The following is a 24,265-nucleotide window of genomic DNA, read 5'->3' as shown; positions in this document are numbered from 1 at the left end:
TTTCATTGATATGCAATACCCTAAAGTCTTATAGTCCGTCCTACTCTATGCACCTGTCAACAAAATTAAAATGACTGTTTTTAAGGGTAAACATTCAGTTCAAGCTTTATGGCTTTGAGTTATTTTGACTGTCTTTCACGAGAACATCTGAAGATATTATTGAATATGTTATGTCGTCCTATCGCCACCTTCGTCGCGGTCGGCTTCTCCCAGTCCTTGGTTATGTTGCATTGACAGTCTTCTTCCTGTGGGCAGGTGCCACTGTAATCCTCAAATCACTGATTGATTCAGGTAATTGGTTTTGATTGCTGATATCGTGCTGCCTTTTCGAGGGCAGTTTTTCGTTTTAGTGTGGAATTTTTCTGACGAATTAGCTCTAATTACTACTTATTTGTCGCTTTTGCAGATTATGGGCCCACCATGAAGTCTCAAGTGAGTTTGAAACCAAACGTACTAATTATTGAGTCTGGGTATTGCCTAATTGCTGCCATCCTTTTTTCCCAACAGAGTATGCCTAGTGCTGGGCACAATATGCTCCAAAAGACACTCACCGCTGTCTCTGCCTCAAACACTCACTACTTTACAGAGGCTCTTAGCCACATTCTCGTACCCAGGGTTGTTGGAACTACATCTCACACAAAAGTTAAAGAGGTAATTTTTTTTTCCAAGTAGTAAGTTTTACTTCACTTTTTTCTACAAATCCATCTGAATTTATGACCTGGTTTTATTCTTTTCAGTACATAAAAAATCAGTTAAGGTCATTTGGTTGGTCAGTCACAACTGATACCTTCCCCGACAACACTCCAAATTTTGGCGAACTTATTTTTGAGAATATTATTGCCAAGTTGAATCCTTCATCCAAACATTATATAGTTTTAGCATGTCACTATGACTCAAAGTATTTTCCAAATATGGAATTCCTTGGAGCCTCTGATTCAGCTGTCCCTTGTGCTATGTTGCTTAGTCTAGCCCAGAGTCTTCAGGAAGAATTGCAACCTCTAAAAGATGCTGTAAGTTTTCCTTTGTATTATTGACTCTTTGGTGCTATATCATACTGATATTTATTTTTTTTTTATGAACAGGAACTGAGCTTGGAGTTATGGTTTTTTGATGGTGAAGAGGCTTTTGTGGATTGGGGTCCCCATGATTCTCTCTATGGTGCACGACACTTGGCCAAGAAAATGGAAGAGGAAAACTCCCTTTCAAAAATAGTTAGTCATCAATGTGAACATTCATCTAATATGTTTTTCAATCTTAATATTTTTACAATTTTTTAAAATTCTAAGTGCAATTTATTTGTTCCAGAAATGCCTGATTCTGCTTGACTTGTTGGGTCCTTCAAAGCCTGTCATGTACAATTATTATGAGAATGAACTGTTTAAGCATTTTGTGGCCTCTGAGAAGGCTCTCAGAACTGGAGGCCACCTTAGAGACAGTTATTCCCCAGATAATATGTTCTTTAGAAACCGTAAAGTTGGACATTATGTAGATGATGATCATACTCCATTCTTACATCGCAGTAAGATTTTTCTTTCATATTCTTATGCCTTTTATTCCCTTACATTTAATGAGCTCTAGAAAGTCTTAATACAATGTCTTTATGTTTGTACCCTCTAGAAGTACCAATTATTCATTGGATACCCGAACGATTTCCAGAAGTCTGGCACACATATCGAGATAATTATGATGCTATAGATATGCATACCGTTGAAGATATGAACAAAATATTGCGCTTGTTTGTTCTAAAATACTTCAACTTATGATCCAGGTGAGTGCTGATTGAGAATCAATGTACCATCTCTTGTTCCAGTTTTTAAATGAAAGTTTTATTTCATATTTTTTTCCCCAAAAAAAAACTCTTTTTGTTTTATAAAAGTACTTAATGAATCCACTGTACCGGTACTTAGCTAGTGCTATCATTTTAAATTCATTGTATCATATCATTTGTTCCTATGATCATATTAGCATCAATGAAAGACTGGAAAAAATAACTTTGCATGCTGTGATTTCCGCCTAAATTATTTAGTTGACTGCTGTCAGTCATTTCCTCTTATTATTGTACATTGTTACATCACACAGTATTAATTTGTTTCCAAAAATATAATTCTATACCACATGTTACACTGTTTGCCCACTTATTTCCTACAACCTCGTTTCGAGCGCATCAGCAGTGCTCCAAGGCACTCCGTGTTGCCACCCACGACTAAAGTTCTCGTCCCCCGATGCATCGGTATCGGTGTCGAAGAAAGAAATACATGTTTGGTCGCGGCTTGGTGCAGGAGGGGTTGCCTACCCGGACTCCGGCCAGGCGTTCGGTGCGCCCTCTCCTCTCTCGCTCGCTGACGTCGCGTCCGCGTCACCGCGTCGTCTCCCCGACTGCTTCTCCCATCCACGGTCGTTTCCCCCGACTGCGCTAATGCGCGCCGCTTGTTTTGCTTTCCTTTTACAATTGGCTTGGAACCGGTTGGTCGGTTCGCCTTCCTGGTTCCCGATGGATGACGACGTGTCGCTCCGCGTCTCACAGCTCGGCTGTCTTCCCCTGTATCTGCCTATGTGGATCGCTACCCTGAGTTGCGTGCCGCCGCGGAGACAAGTGGCTCGTCTTCGTGGCGCCGCGTGTCGCGCTGCGACGGCACGGCCGATCTGCGCAATCTGCTGCATCTCAACCCCGCACTGGCCAAAATACCACACAAAAGCCGAACACAAGCGAGTTGAGCTCGCCCCTCCACACACGCGGCACGGCGCACGTAGGCGCACGTGCACGCACGCCTTGCCCTTCCCTCGCGCCCCGCGGCCCACCGGTCCACCAGAAAGCCCGCGGGAAGGGAAATGGGAATCCCGATCCCGTCGGCCAGCGCGCTGCAGCGTGCGCGTTGCCGCTTTGCCCGTTCGAAACGCGGTGATGACGCTCGCCCCTGTTTGTCTGCTCGCCAATGAATGAGGCCCAGCCTAAGCAACTCCTGAGGGTGTTGTTGTCCGCCGGCTGCGTCTCACACCTGTCCTGGGCATGCACAGCTGGGGACTGGGACCGGCGGGGACCGGGGTCGCTCGCGGTTCGGCGAATCGGCCGGTCGCGCCAAGGGCAGCGGACACTTGTGGTTGCTTTGGCCGTGCCGTGCCGTGACGGCCGTGCCGCGCCATGCCGTGTGGTCGCGTGTGCGCTTTCCCTGGCCACTAGCTCCGCGAAATGCCGAGCGACCGCGCCAGGCTGCCCAGAGCGGCGTGATTTTAGCATTTTCTCGTCGCACTGGTCTGATGTGAGGTGGAAAGTGGAGGCGTCAACACTGCCGAGGCGAGGCCCAACACGCTCTCCATTCCACTCACCCCAGCTCCATGGGCGGGAGCTGGCATGGGCATGGCGCCTTTGTGCAGCCCGTAATGTGGTTCCGTCCGCCGTCCGCCCACACATCGAGTGCGCTCCACTGGCTCCACAGAGCAGAGCCCCTTAGCGTGGCAGGGTAGGCCACCCGTGCGCTAGCGGGCAGCGGAGCGTTGGCGTTGCCTACCCCGCCGGGGGCTCTAGCCTCGGGCCCTCGGGCTGGCTAGGCTTCACGACTGTGGCCAGTTCCGCCGCTGTCCGATGCCAGCAGACTGTTTCTGTGAAGCGTTTCGTCGCCCTTTCTCTCTTGCGCCTGCACGGGAGAGTCCGTGAGTGCGAGAGAGGCAGAGCGACGAACGGAATCAGTCGGCAGCCGTGCCGGACCGGGTGCCATGTGCTATACAACAGTTGGCTAGATAACCGGCGGCCACTCCGGACGCTAGTCCACCACCCAACCAGCAACGGTCCAACGGTGCGCCTGCGGCCTGGGGGCCTCGTGGCTTCGGGTTCCAATCCCAGCCCACGTGAATGTTTCAGCAGCCTGTTCCAGGTCCTTTCCGCCTCCACTGCCCTGCCCTACCCGTCGGCGGGCCTTCGCCAGTGCGTGTTGTTGGCCGGGCGGTTGGCAGGGCGCACAGGCAGGGTAGCAGCCCCCCGAGAGTGGCTCGCCGGAGGGGCGTGGGTACGGCCGTGCGGTGGGGGCATGCCCAGGCACGCCGGCCAGGCCCCGGGGTGCAATGGGATTTGCGGCACACTACACGGTGCGGGGCGTTTACACAAGCCGATTGCCCTGCTGCTTCAACCCCGTTCAACCCCCACCCACCCCCGCACTGCATGCTGGGAGCAGCGGGCAGCCAATGTCTCCATTGCGGGGGCGGCCGGGCCTGCCGGGCCGCACGCCTTTTAGGGGCAGGGGGGGGGGGGGGAAATCGGGGGTGGCTGCGCTGCGTACTGGCGCCCCCTCGCGGCCAAGGGTGGCGCTGCACACACTGGCGGGCTCGGAGCACTCGGCCGTGGGGCTGGGGCGCTGGGGGTAGCTGGGTGCTTGAGGGGGCGGCGGCGCGGCGGGGGCGGGGATGACTTATGCGTGGACCGGAGGGCTGGCGGGGGCAGCAGCGTGGGCGGCGGTACTCACGCCTAGCTCCGGCCGGGCTGGCACTGCTGGCACCCGCCTTGCAAGTCGCCGTGATCCACTGCATGTCGGCGGCGGATTTACGGTGTACGGAGCGACAGGCCGGCGCCCTCCGAGGGGCTCAGCCAGCAGCCGCCCTCTTTGTGCCGAAATAAACTCGCGAGCCTCCCTGGGGTCGCCTCAGGTACAGCTGGAACTCGTGCGAGGCTTGCCTGGGCTTGCCTGGGCTTGCCCCGCTCAGCAGCGCCCCGCCGGAGACTCAATGAAACTCGAAACAATGTACTATTTTAGGCCCTGATCCCAGACTGAGCCCCTTCTAGACCGGCCGACGCTGTCGGCCCGATGGGCTGAGTCGGCAACACTTGCACCTTGCAATGCGCCCGGCTTGTCACTTGACGCCCCACCCCCAACTAGAGGGCCTAATTCGAGGCTCTCTACCCCGACCACCCCGTGCCCCTCGCTGCGCGCCGCACGGCCTCGCCGAGGCCTCGCTGGCGGTGACGTCATCGTCATATCAGAAGGACGTCCGCCGCGTCGCGCCGAGAGGACGACGCCACGAACTGCGGGGGCGGCCGGGGGCGGCCGGATAGAGTGACGTCACAGGGGCCCTGCTGGCTGGCGGTGCCGGTGGACTCTCTTCTCCTGGCGTGTTGGATTGTCCCAGACTCCGGATTACACGCTCCGGCACCGGAGGCACAGTGCCTCGCTATTGGATTGGGACTTCCCCCGCGTCCTCCGTGCGGACCCACCCCGCCACGGCCCGGCCGGGCCTAAGGTCATATGGAAGATAGGTCTGCGCAACCGAGATGCATGCTGGGAGACCGGGCAGCTAATCCCTCCCGAATCCGTCGCCGGCTGCAGCGGAGGACCGCCTACCTGCCTGCCAGCCTGCCTGCCGGCTTGCCCGGTCTCCCAGCATGCATCTCGGTTGCGCAGACCTATCTTCCATATGACCTTAGCCGGGCCCCGCGGCTTTGCACCCGGTCCGCGCGGTTCAGCCTGCCTAGGCTAGCCCTAGGCTAGCCCAGCCCGTCTCGGGTTCGTAAAAACGTTTCCTGGTTTTCCTAGGAACTCCCTGGAAATCGCCTACGCCTTCACCATTGGCGTCCTGGGAAAAGCAGGTTCCGTTTTTTACCGTGATAGCATCCCGTTGATCCGCACCGTCTGTACCGTCCCAGCCGTATCGACGCCTCGCTGCTTTGAGCCCAGTCCTGTACTTATGAGACCCTTGCCCTTTCTTGCGAGATAAAGCTAACTTTTTAGACCCTCGTCGACCTCCTGAAGGCGGGGTCATTTCTTCCGTCCCTTACGACCTACTAGTTCGGTTCAGCACCCAACAAACTCAACTTCGGCGTTTCTGCCAGCCACGTTCGCTTGCGCGTTAATTGGCGAAATGGCGGTTCGGTTCGGACTGGTGAGTCAGCCGTTCGGGCCGGCCTGGCGTCGCGTGGCGGGCATACGGCGTGGCGATACGTCTCCGCGGTACTAGTGTGTTTGCTTACGGCGCAGCGACACTTTGCCCCACTTGTAGGCGTTTGACACCGCGCCTGCTTTAAATTTATTCATTTTCGCGCGCAGTTTTCGAAAGAAATTCCCGCGGCCTGTCTCGTCGCTCTTCAGACCGCACCACACTTTATATTTGGAGCGACTTAATCGCTGTCGCCCTTGTGCCGAGACGCAACACTCAAGACTCCAGCGGAGGGGCGTAGTGTAGTGGGGTGCGGCCCCGAATGGGGTCATGCTGCCTCTCTAACGGGCTGCTCGAGGGCGGGCCGAGGGCGTGGGCGTCACGCGGTCCGGCGGAGCGAGCTCTAGCCCCTTCGGAAGCCTTCGGCGTCCCGGTCGGTCCCGGGGGCGGCGGGGCTAGTCAGCCCGGTCTGTCTAGCCAGGCAAGGCCGGACAAGGCCTGCCCTCGGGCCTGCCCCAGCAGCTGTCGGCCAGCTGGCTGGCCCGCGTCCGCGAGTCATTCCAGTTGGCGGCGCCCGGGCGTCAAGCAGTGCGCAGCAGCGTAGCAGTGTCTGGCAGAGGGTGGCGTCGGGGGCGGTTCGCCTTTCGCCCCTGCCAACCCTTGTTCTTGCGCTGCTTGCTCGAGCTTGCCGCTGCGTCACGCTGCCGGAGTCCATGGGGGGCCGCCGTCGCCGCCGTCGCCGTCGTGTGGGCTGTGGGGGTCGGGTCGCCGTCGTCGCGGTGGAGGGAGAGCCCCGGGCTAGGCGGGCTACGCTGCCTCCCACGTCGACTGCCTCAGCCAGGCGCCAGGTCGCAGACGACGGCATAGCGCAGTAGCACCAGCACCGCGGCCACCACCACCAGACGCTGGACTCCGCTCTGCTCCGCGAAGAGGTTCGTCAGAGCCAGGACTCTAATCAGTGAGTGTCGTGTGCGAGCGCCCGGTGGCCGTGCCTGCCGTGCCTGCCGTGCCCAGGGCCAAGGACTTCCCCCTTGCGGCGCCTCTTCGCTTGACATTCCCTGGACGCCGCCTTAGACGCCAAAGCAAGTTGAAGGGAGGGCGTGGCCGCCGGCCATCGGCCCTCGGCGTCGACGGGACGGGCCAGGACGCGGCCGCGCCAAACCAAACCTGCGTGTGGCTGTCTGGCTGTGCCCCGTGGGTGTTACCGGTGTTACCTCACGCGTGTGGGGAGGGAGGGGCAGGGGGCGGGGCGGGAGGGAGAGGCGAGAAGAGAGAGGAGAGAGGGCGACGCGAGCTCATCCGCCCAGCCAGTGCGGCGTGCGGCTAGCGCGGCCAGTACTCCGTGCCGCGGCTCTGTGCTGCCAGCCTGCCAGTGTGGCGTGCGCTGCTGCGCTGTGTTTGGCGTGCCGCTGTGACTCTGTGACCGCGAGGGCACACCGCGAGGCCGAGCCAGGCCGCGAAGCACGACGGGCAGCAGGACGAGGAGAGGAGAGTCGCGCTGCGCTGACGGCCGGACGCGTCACTGTCTGCCTTGGTACCCACAGGTGTCGGTCGGTTCGGTGCATCGGCGCGGTGCACGCGAGCAGCCAGTCAGCCAGCCAGCCAGTCAGCCAGCAGCAGGCGCCTGGGCGCGCGCAGCAGTGCCTTTCCCGCCGCCGGATTTCCCTCTTGGATTTCCCTCTCGGTTTTCCCGGCCGCGGAAAACGATGGCGGTGACGACGAGGACGGCAGCGCTGGCACTCCTGGTGGCGGGGGCCTTGGCGGCAAGCTTCAGCCTTGGCAGCGCGCAGTTCACGTTCCAGGACCGGGTGAGCAGTGATTGACAATGAGTGGGGAAAAACAGAGTGAACCGGATGAATGGAGACCGCAAGCAGGAGGGCCGGTGGATAAGCCTGACGGCACAGTTTTATCGAAAGCTCGTTCGATTGAGGTCACTTTTAGTGTTCCTGTTTCTGCAATTATGCAAAATATAGATAAATAAATTTTACCTGCTTGGGGTAGTACCTCTTTGCCTTGATGCTTCATAAGAATTTATTTTTTGGAACATTAAAGTAGGGCCACCTGCACGGTCGCATCAAATCAGTTAGTTCTTTTCATTAAAATTTTTATTTTTACCAAAAAATTTAATATTTTATTGTTTGTTTTAGTCATTTGGTGGTAATAACCGACAGAATCTTCGCATGGCGAAAGCACTTAATGGAAGTGAAAGCCACTTTGATGAAGTTCTTAGGAATATATTGGTTCCCCGAGTTGTTGGTACTTCGTCACATCAAAAAGTGAAAGAGGTATGTCATGTCAGGGATGAGTAACCCCAGTACTTTTGCTACTTTTTGAAGAATATTTAATTATGGTTTTGGTTTCTGGCTTTCAGTACATCATTGGTCAAATGAGAGGGCTTGGCTGGCAAGTGGAAACAACTCCATTTTACTCTAAGACACCTAACTTTGGGTCTCTGCTGTTTGAAAATATTATTGCCAGAGTGAACCCCTCAGCAAAGCAAGTACTTGTTCTGTCATGCCACTATGACTCAAAATATTTTACTAACATTGAATTTTTGGGAGCCACTGATTCAGCTGTCCCCTGTGCCATGCTGATAAATTTAGCTCATGCTCTTCAAAATGAACTTCCAGCTCTAAAGGCAACGGTAAGTGTTTGTTTATGTAAGTTAACTAAATTTTGTAATAATGTCAACATCATGACTCTAATTTCAGTCACTTGTCCTTTTCACAGGATGTGGGTCTTGAATTGTGGTTCTTTGATGGAGAAGAGGCCTTTGTACGCTGGGGGCCTAATGATTCTATTTATGGATCTCGCTATCTTGCTACCAAAATGGAAAAGGAAAATACCCTGGGAAAAATTGTAAGCAATTGCTGCAAAATGTTTGATCCCATCAATTTTTATCTGGATTCTGCTAATAATGTTGCTCTATACTTTTCCAGAAATTGTTTGTTTTATTGGACTTGCTGGGGACTCCGGGGCCCTATTTCTACAGTTACTCAAGAGCAACAGAGGGTGCTTACCGTACCCTGGCATCTGGAGAAAAGTTTCTGGCAGCATCTCGGCATTTGAAAGCTGTAGGTAGCAATAATGGATTCAGGGGACGGCGCCTCTCGTATTTCCAGGACAATTCAGTTTCTCATGCCGTTGAAGATGACCATACTCCTTTTCTTCAGAGAGGTAGAAATGATTTTTGTTTATTTTTGTGGATTACTTAAGTAATTGTTACGAAACACAAGCCTCTATAACTTTAAATTTCTTTTCCTGCAGGGGTGCCTGTTCTTCACATCATCCCTCATAAATTTCCAGATGTATGGCATACGAAGAACGACAACTGGAATGCCATTGATAGACCAACGGTAGAAGACCTCAACAAAATAATGAGAATGTTTGTTCTCAATTACCTTAACTTATGATTTCTTTGTTTCTGTTAAGACATTATTGAAAAGACTTACTCATTCTGAACCATGTAAAAAATTGCCAACTCAGTGAATATGTCTATCCCAAAGTTTTCATATTATTTTCTCCTTTTTGACTGTATAACTGTCATTGTCTTAAATTTTGTGACAACGAGGCACCCCTTGAAGTACTCATTAGTTCGTTTGTGATGCCCTTGGACTTCCCCCTCATCACTCAAATAGACCAGCTGATTCCTTTGGCTGCTGACAGTGGTCTTGAGAGTTCAACATTTTAACAATGTTAGGCTTAGTTGCTCTTGGTTACTATGCATCATGAAGCTCAATGAAAAGGTTGTGAGCTAATTGTAAGTTTTCCTAAAACACTATTGTTATTTTGTGATGTGATATTTTTTTACTTTAGGGTGCACTGAACACCATTAATGTTTTCATCTTATTAAAGTGACCCATCCTCGTTATTGTTTTTCATTATTTCTCCGATACTTTCAAAAATGCATAAAAATAAATTGCACGCTCGCAACTGCGTTCGAACGTGGCGCCATGAAGGGTAGGCCACCGGTCCTGACAACAACACAATACGAAACTTACTTGAAAGCGCACGAACGTGCTCAAAAAGCAGCCTTTGGAGGCGAGCTTCGTGCTCCATCACTCTACACGTTAATTTCTGCTTCGATGAACATGCCAAAGGTAGATTTGGTCCAAAGTGGTCAAGGACTGCGAGCCGCGCTTGTCGCGTTGGGACTGTTGGAACGGGTCGATAACGCCCCCACCCCCCACTCTTCCCCTTCCCCTTCCTCTTTCAGTGTCCCTGCGTCGTCTGGCTTTGACAGTTGTGGGCAAAATGGCGCTCAAGGCACTCGTCGGTCAAAGTAAGTAATTTGGACTAATCTAGACCCGAAATCAACGCTATAATCAACATTCTGTGCTATATTTGCGATGGAATATCGAATTAGTATGAAAATTTTGCGTATTCCGGGGTGAATATCGGGAAACGACACTTGCACAACCTCTCCTTAGGGTTGGGTTCAAGTGTCACCATTTAGTGTTAAAAGTTGTGGGCGTGTCATAACAAACACCAATGCAACTATTTCGACATGAATTTATCGATTTGCGATACGTTTCTAAAAAATTTCATCTGTTGGTACCAAATTGTCAAACGATGAAACTCAATTCCCAACCTTCCTTTCATGTTGTTCTGACAATTGATTAGGTCCATTCTCTTAGTCTCTGGGCTTGTTGAATTGATATTGTCAGTTGTCATTCCCATATATTTTTCTAAATATTTTTTTACTATTTTTCTATTTGGTTAAAGTTAACATTGCCAAATTACAGGGATAGTGAGTCATCATCAAGTCATTATCAGTTCTTTTCAGCCCTAGTAGTTTAAACATCAGATTTAAAAAAGCCTCCCCTTTCCTTTTTTCTTCCCTGTATTTTTGAAAACCTTATGTCCTGTGAACTGACGGAATTTTTTTTCTGCTTTCAGAGATTATGAATGAGGTGGTTCGCTCTAAAACAAAAAAGGGCAAGGAGATGGAATGGCGTGTGCTTGTTGTCGATCAACTTGCAATGCGCATGGTGTCGTCTTGTTGTAAAATGCATGACATTACTGCAGAAGGAGTCACAAGTAAGTATACGACACAGATTATGATGTCCCAACTTTGAGAAGCATGTTTACCTAATTGGTATTTTATTTCCTCAGTCGTTGAAGACATTCACAAAAAACGTGAGCCACTCGCCACAATGGAAGGTGTCTACTTAATCACGCCGTGTGAGAGGTCTGTTCATGCACTCATGCAAGACTTCAGCTCCCCCAACAGAACCATGTACAAAGCGGCTCATGTTTATTTCACAGAAGGTGAGTGAGCAACGATCCAATTAAACACATCCACTCCACTGTTGAATAGAAAATCAACCTGCTGGCTTATACCACCTGTGATCAGTGCTTTAGACCAGGAGGTAAAGAAGCTGTTTCTGTCACTTTCAATGATCATAGATTTATTTCTGGTTGGTTTCTGAATCATTCTGACTGTGGCCTGGTTGGTGGATCATTTTCATACTTAAAGCTTTCATAATCACACCATTTGGTTACAGTGATATCTGATTTACATATTAGTAAGGGTGTCCTCCAGCTAGCGTTTATTGTAACAACTATGCTGGGTACAGATTCTGAGTCAGTCAGCAACCCTACCTTGTTACAAACTCATTGTTTGCAGTTTATCAGTTTCTTTGCCTAATTTTTCTCTCCAATTTTGAAGCTTAGACCCTGATTTTGCAGCAAAGGGCCCTTTGTTTTTGTTTTGTTGTTTCAGCAGCAGTACCCCCCCCCCCCTCCCCCAATTTTTAGTTTTCCCATTGTTTAAGATTAAATCTGTTTCAGCTTGCCCTGACGAACTATTTCAAAAATTGGCTGAAGCGCCTGTAGCAAAGTATATTAGAGCTTTAAAGGAAATTAATATAGCATTCATAGCTAATGAAGAACAGGTAAAGTTGATAATGGAAGGTGGTTTTATGAATGTGGTGATTGTGGTGCTAACCCATGCTGTGTGGTGTTGGGGGAGGGTGCGCTCATGGTCCTTTTTCTTTGACAAACTGCAATGGATACAGTCTCAAACGGGTTTTATAAGCTGTGCTTTTGGTGAAGTGAATCTGCTGTTTTCTCTAGTTCCTTTGTTTTTAATAACATTCTAATCATCTCTCTGAATTGGTTTTAATGGATGTGTCAAAAATCTTGCTGAAGTGCTTTTCCTGCAATGTCTCAGGCTCATTGCTTGTGGTTGCGTTCCTGGTGAAATGCCTTGTCATGCAAGTTTTGGTGCTTTATTAAGTGTATATGGAAACCTTCTGCTTCACAGTGTGCCCTGAAGAACTCTTCAATGAACTGTGCAAATCTTGTGCTGCTAAAAAGATTAAGACACTGAGAGAAATCAACATTGCTTTTCTCCCATATGAGTGTCAGGTTTGTTTCTCATATTCCAGTCTGCTTAGTAGTGGTGCATTGCATGAATTTTATTGTTGGTTCTTTCTTTCCTGCAACAAGAATTCTAAAAAAAAGAAATAATACAAAAATACATTTACATATCTTGTGTTTTGTTGTCACAGGAAAATGGGCATAATTTACAAGATTTAGTATACTTGTTCAAAAGTTAATTTTGAAAAATCTCTTTTACTCTTCCTTACCATTTCCATTCAAAATATTTGTTGGCTTTTGTCTTTTACTTACTTTCCAAACCTTGCCATGTTTCTTCCTACACGATTCAAATTAATATTTTCTCTGTTTTGGGGACCAGGTGTTCTCTCTGGATGCACCTGAGACATTCCAGTGTATGTACAACCCACAGTTCATCAATACACGCAGTGCCAACATGGAACGCATTGCTGAGCAAATTGCGACACTCTGTGCTACTCTTGGAGAGTATCCATCTGTACGCTACAGAAGGTAAAGAGTTCACTTTATTTTACTGAGCTAACTTGTGGTTTCGTAAATTTTGTGACTAAGTCAAAGTGTGAATTGTGATATATACTGTGATATCCTACAGTGATTTCGATAAGAATGTGGAGCTGGCACAAATGGTCCAACAGAAATTGGATGCATACAAAGCTGATGAGCCCACCATGGGAGAAGGCCCTGAGAAAGCTCGTTCACAATTGCTGATCTTGGATCGAGGATTTGACTGTGTATCTCCACTCCTGCACGAGCTGACATTCCAGGCTATGGCATATGATCTCTTGCCTATTGAAAATGATGTTTACAAGTAAGTGGGTGCCTTTCTTAAGAAATGAGTTAATGCTTGAAGTATATCTTCTGATCTTCCTTAACTGCTGCCTACATTTTTTTTAGGTATGAAGCTACGCAAGGACAACCTGAGAAAGAAGTTCTATTGGATGAAAATGATGAGTTGTGGGTTGAGTTGCGTCATCAGCATATTGCTATTGTGTCGCAGTAAGTATTTCTCACATATTTTTTCTATTGTAAAATATCATGGAACTTTGCATGTGTATTAACTATGTCTATTTTTGTGTCAGGAATGTCACCAAAAACCTTAAGAAATTCATCGACTCTAAACAACGTATGCCAACTGGAGACAAACAGTCAATGCGTGACCTCTCACAAATGATCAAGAAGATGCCCCAGTACCAAAAGGAACTAAGCAAATACTCCACACATTTGCACCTTGCTGAAGACTGCATGAAAATGTATCAGGGCAATGTTGATAAATTGTGTCGCGTCGAGCAAGATCTGGCTATGGGCACAGATGCTGAGGGAGAACGCATTAAGGATCATATGCGCAATATTGTGCCCATTCTTCTTGACCAAAACATTTCAAACTATGACAAGATGCGTGTGATACTTCTTTACGTCATTTCAAAAAATGGTATCACTGAAGAGAACCTCACTAAATTGGTGCAACATGCACAAATTTCCAGCTCTGAGAAGCAAGCCATTGTGAATCTGGCCAACCTTGGACTGAATGCAGTGGTTGATGTAAGTCAATAGCTATCTTTCTTTTTTGGCCATTTAACAAAAGACATTTTTGAAACTTACTATACTCTTTATTATGTTCAGGGCACAAGAAAGAAGATATACAATGTTCCACGGAAAGAGCGTATAACAGAACAGACCTATCAGATGTCCCGCTGGACTCCTGTTGTAAAGGACATCATGGAAGACTCCATTGAAGAAAAACTTGACCTGAAGCATTTCCCTTTCCTGGCAGGCAGAGCAGCTACTGGCAACTATCATGCCCCTACCAGGTAAATCTTTTCGCATTCCTGCCTTATAAATTTATCCCATAGCCTTGACAGGAATTCTCATTGAAGTTGCTTTGGCAAATTGCAGCAGTGCGCGATATGGGCAGTGGCACCGTGACAAAGGTCAGCAAGCGGTGAAGAATGTGCCTCGCCTGATAGTTTTCATCATTGGTGGATGTAGCTTCTCTGAAATTCGTTGTGCCTATGAGGTTACCAACCAGGTGAAAAACTGGGAAGTTATTATTGGTAAGAGGTTTTTTCCTATCAGTTTTAGTTTCATCCCTTTGTTGTAATATGAGTATCAATTTACTGACATATAATTTTTGTTGTTTCAGGATCGTCTCACATTCTTACTCCAGAAGATTTCCTTACCAACCTTTCCAATCTAAGTTCTTAGATTGATGGAGTTTCTCTATTTCAATATGCTGCACATAAGCAAGATTAGCATGTGCTATTGGCCTCTGGAGTTGCTTGATGGTCTCCAATTGCATTCTTGTTGTTTCAGTTGTAAATGTCAATTTGAATTAGATACATCGCTTTTCGTACTATCCTTGCTTCTAATTGAAGGAAAAAAAAAAAGTTTATTAAACTGGGGTGCCTACCTCTGAACATTAAAGAAAAGAAATGAGCTGGCAATCAAATTCCCAATATCCATGGTTTTCTTTTTTAATTTGGACATTTTCAGGCAGATGGTGCACCATAATTTCTTACAACTGAGGTTTTCTTTCTGGCTCCTCTAGGAATATGTTTTGATCGGAGTCTTTGCTTTGCCAATCTCTCTTATGTCAAATCCATGTCAGTTTTTATTTGGCATTCTAACTGTTCTGAGGATAGCAGTGTTTAAATAAGACCCCTGTACAACAAAAAGTGATATGTAATGCGAGTAGTGATATTAGTTTGCTGTGAATATTTTTCACTATTTGATCTATCCAAACAACTCTCTTTCCTTTCCATCAGCTCTCGAGCTGGCAGTGAGAAAACGTGATGTCTTAACCATAATTTGTGTAATATTATTCATACAGTTGCCGAATAGATTCATAGCTGTGCCTTCTAGCTTCAGAATTGTTGACTCCTTTCTCAATTTTTTTATTTAGTGAAAATACTTCAAATTTCTTTTGTGCTGCTTGTTTTGCATTTAATTTTAACCTCTGCTTAGGTGAACATAGTAGATAGGTTGTTTCTATATCACTCTTTTGCATGAAATGATGTTCCAGTAATGTTTTTTAAAGAGCACTGAAAAATCCATAGCTTTGTTGCTTATTTTAAATTTTTACTTTGCTTTGTTCAATATTTGTAGTTCTCCTGTACATAGACTATGTAAAAGATATTTGCTAGCAGATCTTTCTATACAAACAATCTCTGTTTTGGGATTTGTTAGTTTTTAATGTAAAGGAGCATTTTTGTTTGTTTGTTAAACTGTTGTATATAAGATTTATTAAAATTTGTTAATGTACTTCTGTTGTAAATTACTGTGTATGTTTTGCTTGAGTTGGTAGGGCATTTTGATCAGTACACAACCAGGCAAAGTGCCTTAGAGCTTGGAGTTACGGATGTAGATATTCACAACCTGGGATAAGCTAGAAGAAGACCTGCTGTCTTAAACCACTCTTATTCACAGTGCTGCCAAAAGTGTGGACCATCAAAAAAATAATTTAAAAAATCGATTTTCTTTGTACTTACATTCATTTAGTGTGATATGAGTATTACAAATAGCAAATTTTCACTCATGATACAACTAAATCTTGTACAGTCGAAAATCTCTCTAACACAGGTTGCGACTTATCTGGCGGTGTGTACTGTTGGTTATCTGCTCATTCGAACGTGTTAGCTGCCTTTGCTAAATCATTGTATCTATTAAGAGTTTAATAGAATTGTCATTAATTAAATCTGGCAAATTTGGATAGGCTTTTCATTACCTAATTACTGCTGATTAATTTATCATTCCAGTTTTGGGTCAAGTCAATTTTAACTAGTATCTTGGTTTTGTATGAAACCTTATATTATGATTCAATTGTTATGGTAATCAGGATAAACCATTAAAAATTTTACGGTAGAATGTACTGTTTAGCCTCGTAGATGATCAGAGTGTTTTGAACATTTCATACTATTTGACAGTTAGGAGTATTAATACTAGTATTCTCTCAAGATGGAGGGTATTTTCTTAAAGTAACTTTACACCAATGTATTTTTCCGTTTATATGTAAGTCTATGTTCAGTATTTTCCCTGCTATTTTAATTTGGATACCTGTAAAGGAGAACTAAGAAATAAATTATCATGGAGCCTTTATGTTTGTTTGTGAAACCACTGCTAAAGTTTCTTGAAAGTGTATCTTAATGTCACAATAGCTTATTAGTTAATCTTCTCATCACACTTTTTTATCTTAAAAATCTTCAGCTTAAAATTTTGTTTCACAAACTTTAAAGTTCTTACTGCATATGAAGTTTATCATTCTAGTACTTTCTTATTATTGGCTAGAAAGTTGTTAAACAGATTATCTCAGACTCAGAGCTGTGCCGGCAAAATTTCATGCCACTTAATTCCATGAAAACAGGTTTTGCATCTTCTCTGAATTGATTCACTCTTTTCACCTTGCTCCACTGGTAAAGTTGTCTTGTGTAGTATTAAACCTCATCGATGGTAACCTTTCCTAATATCTGATGATGGCTTTTCCCAAAACAATGCTGTAGTATGTTACCAGTGGTGAGGGAAAGAAAATTCTGGACAGTACAAAAGTCTCTAATGGAAACATTGTCACTTTCAAATGTTGCAAAGTTACATTCATGTGCAATATTACTCTAGCGTTTGTCATTAAGTAAGTAAAGAGATGAGTATACCTAATTGAATGATATGTCTCAGGACACCACTTCTCCATATTTATAGATTGAATAGAATAGGAAGGATGCACATGATCTCTTTGGAATGGAAGGAAACCTTATGTAAGCATTCTTACATTTTTTTCCCCTATAAGCATTGTATTTGGCTTCTGATACTAACTTCAATCATAAATTGTTTCTTCATGAAAGTTGCACGTGGTTTGAAGCATACCATGGTGCTGTCTGAATGTGATTGCATGCAAGATGAGTTTGGAATTTTCAAATTGTAAATCCATTATCCTCATGACGCAATTCATACTTAATACTGAGCTACTTAGATTTTTAGAATTTGAGACATCAGCTGACTGATTTTGGAAAAAAAACCTCATTTCTGTAATTTTAATTACTTAAAGCTTTAGTGGTGAGGCAATGGCCCTTTTCAGTCTTATCTTTGCAAAATTACATCACAGTCCCAGTAAATTTCAATTTCATTTGCAAAATCAATCAGCTTTTTGTTGACTTAACCAATTGTCTTGAGGATATACTTGGCGTCATATTCTAGTCATGTATTTAAACCAGTTGGATTCATTCCCTCTGTGCTGTGCAGATCTTGATTCAGAAATAAAACCACTGTCTACACTACTTTTTCTAGCAGTCTTCATTGAAACCGCATGTGTCTGACTCCACTAAAATACATTTTCACCAGAAATAACTGTAGTTTCAGATGTTGAAAAGTTGGCTACCACAATTCCTTCCTCTGCAGTGAAGCAGCCCAACAGGGTTAGCCCTGGAGGACTCAAGACAGGGTTATAGGGCTTTACTCTACAGCATCAGCAGCTGTATTGCCATTTTTCAACCCTTGAGAGACAAACTTGACCTTGATCTAGTGTCTGGTGTTATTGTAGAGGGCACCCAGGTAACAAGAATAATTCAAAACAAGTAATGAAGAGATCAGGTTTGGGTTTCTTATTTTCAAAGATATCTGTGCAAAATGTTTTAAACACAAAACATAATTGTTTGAAACATTTTGCAAAACCATATATACACACTTTTTCACAAAGCACAGTAAGTACATCACATAATAATGGTATGTACAATCTCACAAATTATGTTTCACCACAGAAAAGACTAGAAACACCTTCAACATATTATGGCACAGCACATACATTTAAAAAAAATTACTTTTCTTTAAACTTCTGATTGCAAAATCAGAACTTCATCTTCCTAATAGTAACATAACTTTGAAGTAGACAAGAAAGAGAAAACAAGAAAGGTAGTGATGTTGAAGCTGAAGTTGAAGCTGGCTCATCCTTATTGGCAAAGGAAGAAAGCTGGCACTGTGTGTGAGGGTGAAAGACAAGATGCAAATAAAGAAACAACACTGCTTTGTCACAGAATAATGTGATTCCAACACAGTTTCACGGTAGGCAATCAAAGGATTCATACTTTTGACTGATATGAATGCTCCTAACGCATTGGTCAAATCTAGAAAGATACGGATCAATATTCACAAAGAAAACAAAAAAAAGGTAGAACTTTATCATTGCTGCAAAGGGTAAAACAACATTTAGGAAAAAAGGAAGAAACCAAAGCTTATGCTGATGTCTTACATTAAGTATAAAATATTTTCTAGCTTGGGGCAATATCTATCAGATCCAGATATGACAAAAAATTTGTGCTTGGAGACATCACTCCAGTCTATAGCTAGAGGAAGAAAGAAACAAAGGAGAATAAATACACTAATTCTATTTTGTTGTGTTACACTTTCGCTTCAAGGCTGCTGCACACATTTTTAAAAAAATCACTTTATGAGTCCCAGTTAATTCAGTAAAAGTCTAAAAGCCTTTCAAAGTGAAACACTAATTCAGATGGAAATTGAGTTGGAGCTGAGATAGTATGGAGAAACAGCAGAGATAGTATGAAGAACAAAAAGCTTTGATCGATAACACATATTTTTCCAGCTGTAGCCAAGATAATACATCCGAACATAAACTACCTGGACTTGGATGACAAGATAGAGAAGTCCGTGCAGGACTTCATAAGAAAATAGACAAAATAGCTGATACAGAAGAATAGCTGGTCATCAAATTTCGATGACCGATTTCTGAAGAGTTGTTTAAGTACAGCTCTGAATATTGCAAAATGTGGATGAGGGACCACAACAATTTAACGGGTCGTTAGTTATCTAAGACTTGAGTGCATGTGAGTTCGCGGCCTTTCCCATCTGCATGAATGCACTTAAGATTTAGTCTGTTTGGTAGCCCAGGCGGTTCTACTTGTGCTGATGGTGTTCTGGACACAACATTCGTTGGCACCGTTGGTTTAACTGCAGGAGGGTTAGGCGGAGGTCTTCGTCTTACACTATCTAAGGGCATTGACCCAGAGTGTGGATTTGACCTCATCTGTCGAATGGTTTGCGGCTGAGTGATACAGTTTCCCAAAAGCATAGCCAAAATGATAGCCAGCAGAATGGGAATAGCGACGTACAGTGCCCGTTTCAGCACTGACGCCGGCTCCTGATGCTAGGAATTATCTCTGTCTTTTACAATGTGCTCTGCCTTGTACACGCGATGACTGATGAGTACATCTCGTAGCAGTTTGTAAAGAGTGTAGTAATTGAAGAACAGTAGCGAGGCCATACTGACTGACTGGTACCATTCTTGAGCAGTGGCCAATTGAACCAATTGAATTAATATCATTAACATGTGCATTGAGAGCACAACTAAATAAATCCGAGTTGGATTTTGAAACAAGTCCTAAAAAAGACAAAATTGAAATAAATTAAAGTATGTAGTTTTTTTGTATTCTTCATTAGCATTATGCATCATAACTTATGCTTACATAGAAACGGTTATGAACCTGATTCCCTGGCTCTGCAGCATTAGTAGTGTTTAAAGCCTGGTACAGCTTATCATAATGTTTAACCACCGATTCATTCGGCCATAGTTTGTTACCTGTCCAACTGAAACAAAATAATTTTTTTAACAATTGATAATTTTGCCAGTGTTTTAAAAGAGAAATTCTTTGATTTAGTGCAAGACTTACTTAACATTGGAATGAGGCATTATTAATCGGTGCCATCTCCCAAGATGGAGAGCACATCTGTGCATTACATCGCAATACCTGCGGTAACACAAAAAAAGTCAAATTAGTATGAGACACCAATAATGTACATATACTTAAACAATGGCATTGACATATGTAGATTAGATACATACCGCACAGGAAAGCAATGAGTAAGGTACATGACAAAACTGCCAAGCCACAACCAAAGAATGTGAAAGGTTGCCCAATAAGTTTCATAGTACATCATAGTCTTCATCATTAAAACAAAAATACACAATATTATTTCCTTCATCAAATCCCAGAATGCAGATCATTACTTTGCAGATTTTTGTAATAAAATTTATCTTACCGTTGCAAAGCAACAGGGAATAAACCCAGCATAATATGCTGAAAATACTGAATTGAACAAAACTTGTTTCATTCTGTTGTTGATATCGCTCTTTAATACATCCACCTCTTCCCGTATTGCTTCAGGAGAAGTAGAGCAATTGTGCAAAGGACTTCCATCAAAACCTGGCGAATAAAAATGTTTACATGTAACAATCCAAACAAAATTACTACACAACTATCATAGAATTTCAGTACAAATTGTGAACCTACTTAAGAGGGTACTACATTTCTGGTCTAAATCAGAAATGGGAAAAACTGCCAGATCAAAAAAGGGGCCCACAGTCAGCCCAAATAAAATAAAATAAAGGGAAAGCCTGAGAAAAATGAATAACATTAGCAAGTACATTAGGCACAGAAATAGGTCCAAAACTATTTCCAACAAATTATTACTTACGGATAACATAAATAAAATAATTTAACTATGGGATGAGTGTGCATAATGTTGTAAAGACATATTAGGATCACTGCTCCCACCCATAGCAACATAATAACTTGTAGAACTTTTCGAGCTGCTGGCCAGAGTACAGAAGACAAGTAGGCTTGGCCTACACGAGCAATCATGGTGTAGATGAGACGTCGCATTAGAATTACTCCGATAAAAATCAGCAAATGGATGTCTATCATCTGAACATTCTGAAAAAAAAAAAGTAACAATGACATTAATTAACATTGGCTTAAAAATTTGAGATGGAACTGATAGTGATTTATTTAGTGATATTTGCAGCGCTTACCAGAGCAAAGTTGGTGAAAGAGTAAGGAAGCCAGAAGACTGATCGATAAATTATTAAAAATTGGAGAGCGCAACAAATGGCTGAGAAGACGAACATTATGAGTTCAAATAATACATCTCCATCTCTGGGTATTGGTGGTATTGGTATATGCTTAGGTAAAGAAGAGTGTGGAACAGCTTGTGGATAACTGCAAAAATAAATAAAATAAATAAAATAAAATAAAAACAATGATGTACCAGCACATACACTCCACAATCTTGCAAAGTGCAAACACAAGAAAATAAAAACCAACCTGTGAGAGGTGTCATTCCCGTTGCAGTTCCTTCCATGGCGCGTGTTGTGATTTATATGAGCAATGACTGGCGCTCCATGAGGTCCATGAGGAGCTGGAGGATGCGGTGCATGAACATGTAAGGGGTGTTGCATATTTCCTTAATGTGGAGCTGATTCATGAAATAGCGACAGATTTGCATGGAAACAATGCATGGGCACCGCTCTCATCCACCAACTGAAAAATAGAAACAGACGTGGTTTGAAAATAAAAGGGCAAAACAAAACTGTGCTGATATAAATAAATGATTAAGTCTGCTTAGAGCTTCTCAAACATAAAAGTTTTTCAACACACTCATATATGTCCGGTACGTCTTACAGAACATGCAACCAGTGGAACCATAAAGGATAAAAAAGTATCATCTTTGTTCAAAAGGTAAGGAAATGCTAGTCCTCAGTTGACTGTGAAGAGAAACAGCTGTAATCGCACAAACTGATTCCATTTCCTAACCTCAACTGTGACATTTCTTATAACCCGGGCACATCAAATTCGTATATATTTGAACGACAGGTTTGGAATAAGGTGCGAGACTTATTAGAAAAGTAATAATACCTTGATTTGTTGACTTACCAGCAGAAGACACTGTCCCTGCTGGGAACCGCCGCTAAGTCAGCCTTCCAGTAACAGCCGCTACAGAAGGCAGAAAGTGTGATGGCCACGAAATTGTTACCTCCCTAACAAGCAGCACATTCGGCGATTCTACAGCTACAAGTTTTCATTGATGCGTCGGCGTGTATGTGACGAAATGTCGAAATCATCGACTCCGCAAACCTGTCTTGTTTGGCTATTTTCGTGGGCCTTTGACATAAGTTCATAAACAAAACACGAACGGATCGCAGGCCAGAAACCACATTCACATTCAAGTTTGCATTCGATTCGGCGTGTGGGCTCACGAGACTACGGCACTGGGAGGAGAGCGTGCGCGGAACAGTTTAAATTTGGTAGAGTCCTAAAGGCCCTAAAGGGCCCTTTAGGGTCTTTAGGACTCTAAAATTTGGGTCTTCTTGGGTCGAAATGGAAGGTTTGTTTCATGTTTTTTTATCGGAATACCGAAGGAAAGCAGGAGGAAGGGGGTTGCGTTCTGCGTTCGACTAGTCGGGGAGTCTAGAGCGCGAGCATGATCCCTGTATTTGCCCCATTTGCCCCATGGCTAGTGCACGATGTGCACGAGGGGCAATTCCGGGGTTGTGGCTGACAACACGAATAACACGGTGCGGAGGGACAGGGACCGGGCGAGGCTGAGGCTGCGTTCCACTCCGTTGGGTCAGCCCGGAGCCAACAGCAGCCAACAGCAGCCAACGGGGGCGCTCGCGCTCGCCGGCCTGCTTCCTGTTCCTGTGCTGTTTTAATTTCCGTTTGCTTTAGCCGAGCCGCCCTCCCCCCCTCTAACATGGAATATAGCTAAGATTGAAGCAACACCATTATAGTGTTGTGCAGATGGAACCCCAAGGCACCCTTTGCAAGAAAAAACAATCCAACTATAGTACAGTGCAAACCAAAGGAGGAGAACTCAGAAAAGACAAAAGCTCTTCTTTTCTTCAAAAATGTGGCTTGGCCTTCCCCACGCACCGGCCGTACTGCAAGGCTTTTCGGTGCCATCTTTTTTGTTTTCACGCCCCTACACTGACAGTGCAGCCACTGCACCGCCAGGACACCCCCCGCTGGCGAAATGGGAAAAAGGGAAGCGTCACTGGAGCTCCGCACTCCGCGCTCCGCAGCAGAACTGTGGACAAGTTTCCATTTTATTTTTGTGTTGTTCTTGTCGGATTAACTTCCCCACTCACTAAAGCATTTCCGCCCAGTCATAAAATTGTTTGTAAACAGGGTGGCCAGACACGGACTACTTTTCCCGCCAACTTTCCGCCCGTCTTCCTGGCTCTTGACGCTCTTGACTTGGGGCGGGGCGGGGCGGGGCGGGGCGTGCGGCAGTGCAGCGCGGCTTGCCGTCGAACTAGAGAGGCAGCCGATGCTGCCGCGCCGAGCTGCGCACCGCGCGGACCCGGTCCAGCGGAAGCGAGAGAAGCGAAGGGAAAAAGATTCCCCAGAGTCACGTTGGCCCGATTCTGCCAGAAGAAGCTGCGCTACAGGCTGCCCACCCCGCCCGGCCCGGCCCACCCCGCCCCGCCCCGCGCCAAGATAAACAACTCATTGGAATCGAGAGTCGCGGCTGTCGCGGCGCGGCACGGCGGCACGGGCAGAGCCTTTGCGAAGGAGGACGGCAACGGGGGGCTGGGATGGGGACTCCAGGCTCCAGACTTGCAACGGGGTGGTCGCGGTTTAGAGAGGAGGGGGTGGGTGTCGCCATTCGATTGTCATCGCCACGTGCCTGCCTGCTTGCCTGCCGGGGCAGCGCAGCGAGAGCGAGCACGCGCGTCATAAGCACAACACGGTTGGTATTCCGCTTTCGCGCCACTCCAGTGGAATGGCGGGCCCTTTCACGCTCCGTCATCGCGCCGGCCCACCTTTTCACTCACTCTCTCTCTCTCTCTCTCTCTCTCTCTCTCTCTCTCTCTCTCTCTCTCTCTCTCTCTCTCTCTCTCTCTCTCTCTCTCTCTCTCTCCCCCTCTCTCTCTCTCTCACACACACACACACAGACGCGCGCACTGGGGGAGAGGGGGAAGCGAAAGAAGAGCGGCCCAAGATTTGGAATTCCTTCGATTGTCTGGGGCAGGCAGGCAGGCAGGCGGCAGGCCGGGCCCGCCCGAGCGATCGGTGAGGTCGCAGATCGGGTGTAGGGCTGATGGTAGGGCCCCGGCCCCGGGCCGGCAGCCCCAACGGCCCCAACCAACAGGCGCTGGGCCTCGCCGGGCCGAGTCGGAGGGAGGGAGAGAGACGGAAGGGCGAAAAAAGGGGAGGGGTGGAGATGCGTGCGTGGAGCCCGAGACAACAGCAGCCCGCTGCCACGGCGT

The 24,265-nt window shown here is 45.9% G+C and overlaps 4 protein-coding genes across 7 annotated transcripts; 3 read left to right on the top strand and 1 right to left on the bottom strand.

Moving 5' to 3' along the window:
* The first annotated feature begins 8 nt into the window (after positions 1-8).
* Positions 9-2,121, top strand: LOC117649870 (glutaminyl-peptide cyclotransferase-like). Its single transcript, XM_034393048.1, has 7 exons — positions 9-291; positions 407-432; positions 508-651; positions 738-1,010; positions 1,083-1,211; positions 1,306-1,519; positions 1,618-2,121. The coding sequence occupies exons 1-7, from the start codon at positions 171-173 to the stop codon at positions 1,761-1,763; spliced, it is 1,053 nt and encodes a 350-aa protein (XP_034248939.1). The 5' UTR covers positions 9-170; the 3' UTR covers positions 1,764-2,121.
* A 4,548-nt stretch (positions 2,122-6,669) lies between these two features.
* On the top strand, positions 6,670-9,730 carry LOC117649168 (glutaminyl-peptide cyclotransferase-like). Of its 2 annotated transcripts, XM_034391654.1 has the most exons (7): positions 6,670-6,817; positions 7,404-7,667; positions 8,007-8,144; positions 8,231-8,503; positions 8,590-8,718; positions 8,799-9,036; positions 9,127-9,730. In XM_034391654.1, the coding sequence occupies exons 2-7, from the start codon at positions 7,566-7,568 to the stop codon at positions 9,270-9,272; spliced, it is 1,026 nt and encodes a 341-aa protein (XP_034247545.1). In that variant the 5' UTR covers positions 6,670-6,817; positions 7,404-7,565; the 3' UTR covers positions 9,273-9,730. The 2 variants fall into 2 exon arrangements, with proteins under 2 accessions (XP_034247545.1, XP_034247544.1); XM_034391653.1 differs by lacking the exon at positions 6,670-6,817 and having other exon boundaries at positions 7,190-7,667.
* Positions 9,731-10,113: 383 nt separating this feature from the next.
* On the top strand, positions 10,114-17,480 carry LOC117649167 (protein ROP). 2 transcript variants are annotated; one of them, XM_034391651.1, is made up of 11 exons: positions 10,114-10,141; positions 10,759-10,899; positions 10,975-11,130; positions 12,128-12,231; positions 12,563-12,711; positions 12,812-13,027; positions 13,114-13,215; positions 13,299-13,758; positions 13,840-14,027; positions 14,113-14,270; positions 14,360-17,480. In XM_034391651.1, exons 1-11 carry the CDS (start codon positions 10,114-10,116, stop codon positions 14,419-14,421), a joined length of 1,764 nt encoding a protein of 587 aa, XP_034247542.1. In that variant the 3' UTR covers positions 14,422-17,480. The 2 variants fall into 2 exon arrangements, with proteins under 2 accessions (XP_034247542.1, XP_034247543.1); XM_034391652.1 differs by lacking the exon at positions 12,128-12,231 and adding an exon at positions 11,653-11,756.
* A 301-nt stretch (positions 17,481-17,781) lies between these two features.
* LOC117649611 (transmembrane protein 39A) lies at positions 17,782-22,208 on the bottom strand. 2 transcript variants are annotated; one of them, XM_034392506.1, is made up of 10 exons: positions 21,927-22,207; positions 21,318-21,533; positions 21,026-21,212; positions 20,689-20,927; positions 20,505-20,608; positions 20,254-20,417; positions 20,057-20,154; positions 19,884-19,961; positions 19,680-19,800; positions 17,782-19,594 (listed from the first exon to the last, which is right to left on the bottom strand). In XM_034392506.1, exons 2-10 carry the CDS (start codon positions 21,449-21,451, stop codon positions 19,361-19,363), a joined length of 1,359 nt encoding a protein of 452 aa, XP_034248397.1. In that variant the 5' UTR covers positions 21,452-21,533; positions 21,927-22,207; the 3' UTR covers positions 17,782-19,360. The 2 variants fall into 2 exon arrangements, with proteins under 2 accessions (XP_034248397.1, XP_034248398.1); XM_034392507.1 differs by having other exon boundaries at positions 19,361-19,594; positions 21,909-22,208.
* Positions 22,209-24,265: the final 2,057 nt, after the last annotated feature.

The sequence above is a fragment of the Thrips palmi genome, unplaced genomic scaffold, assembly GCF_012932325.1.
Source record: "Thrips palmi isolate BJ-2018 unplaced genomic scaffold, TpBJ-2018v1 HiC_scaffold_4, whole genome shotgun sequence".
NCBI lineage: Eukaryota > Metazoa > Arthropoda > Insecta > Thysanoptera > Thripidae > Thrips > Thrips palmi.
The sequence above is the reverse complement of the archived record's forward strand: the minus strand, read 5'-3'. Positions and strand labels throughout refer to the sequence as shown.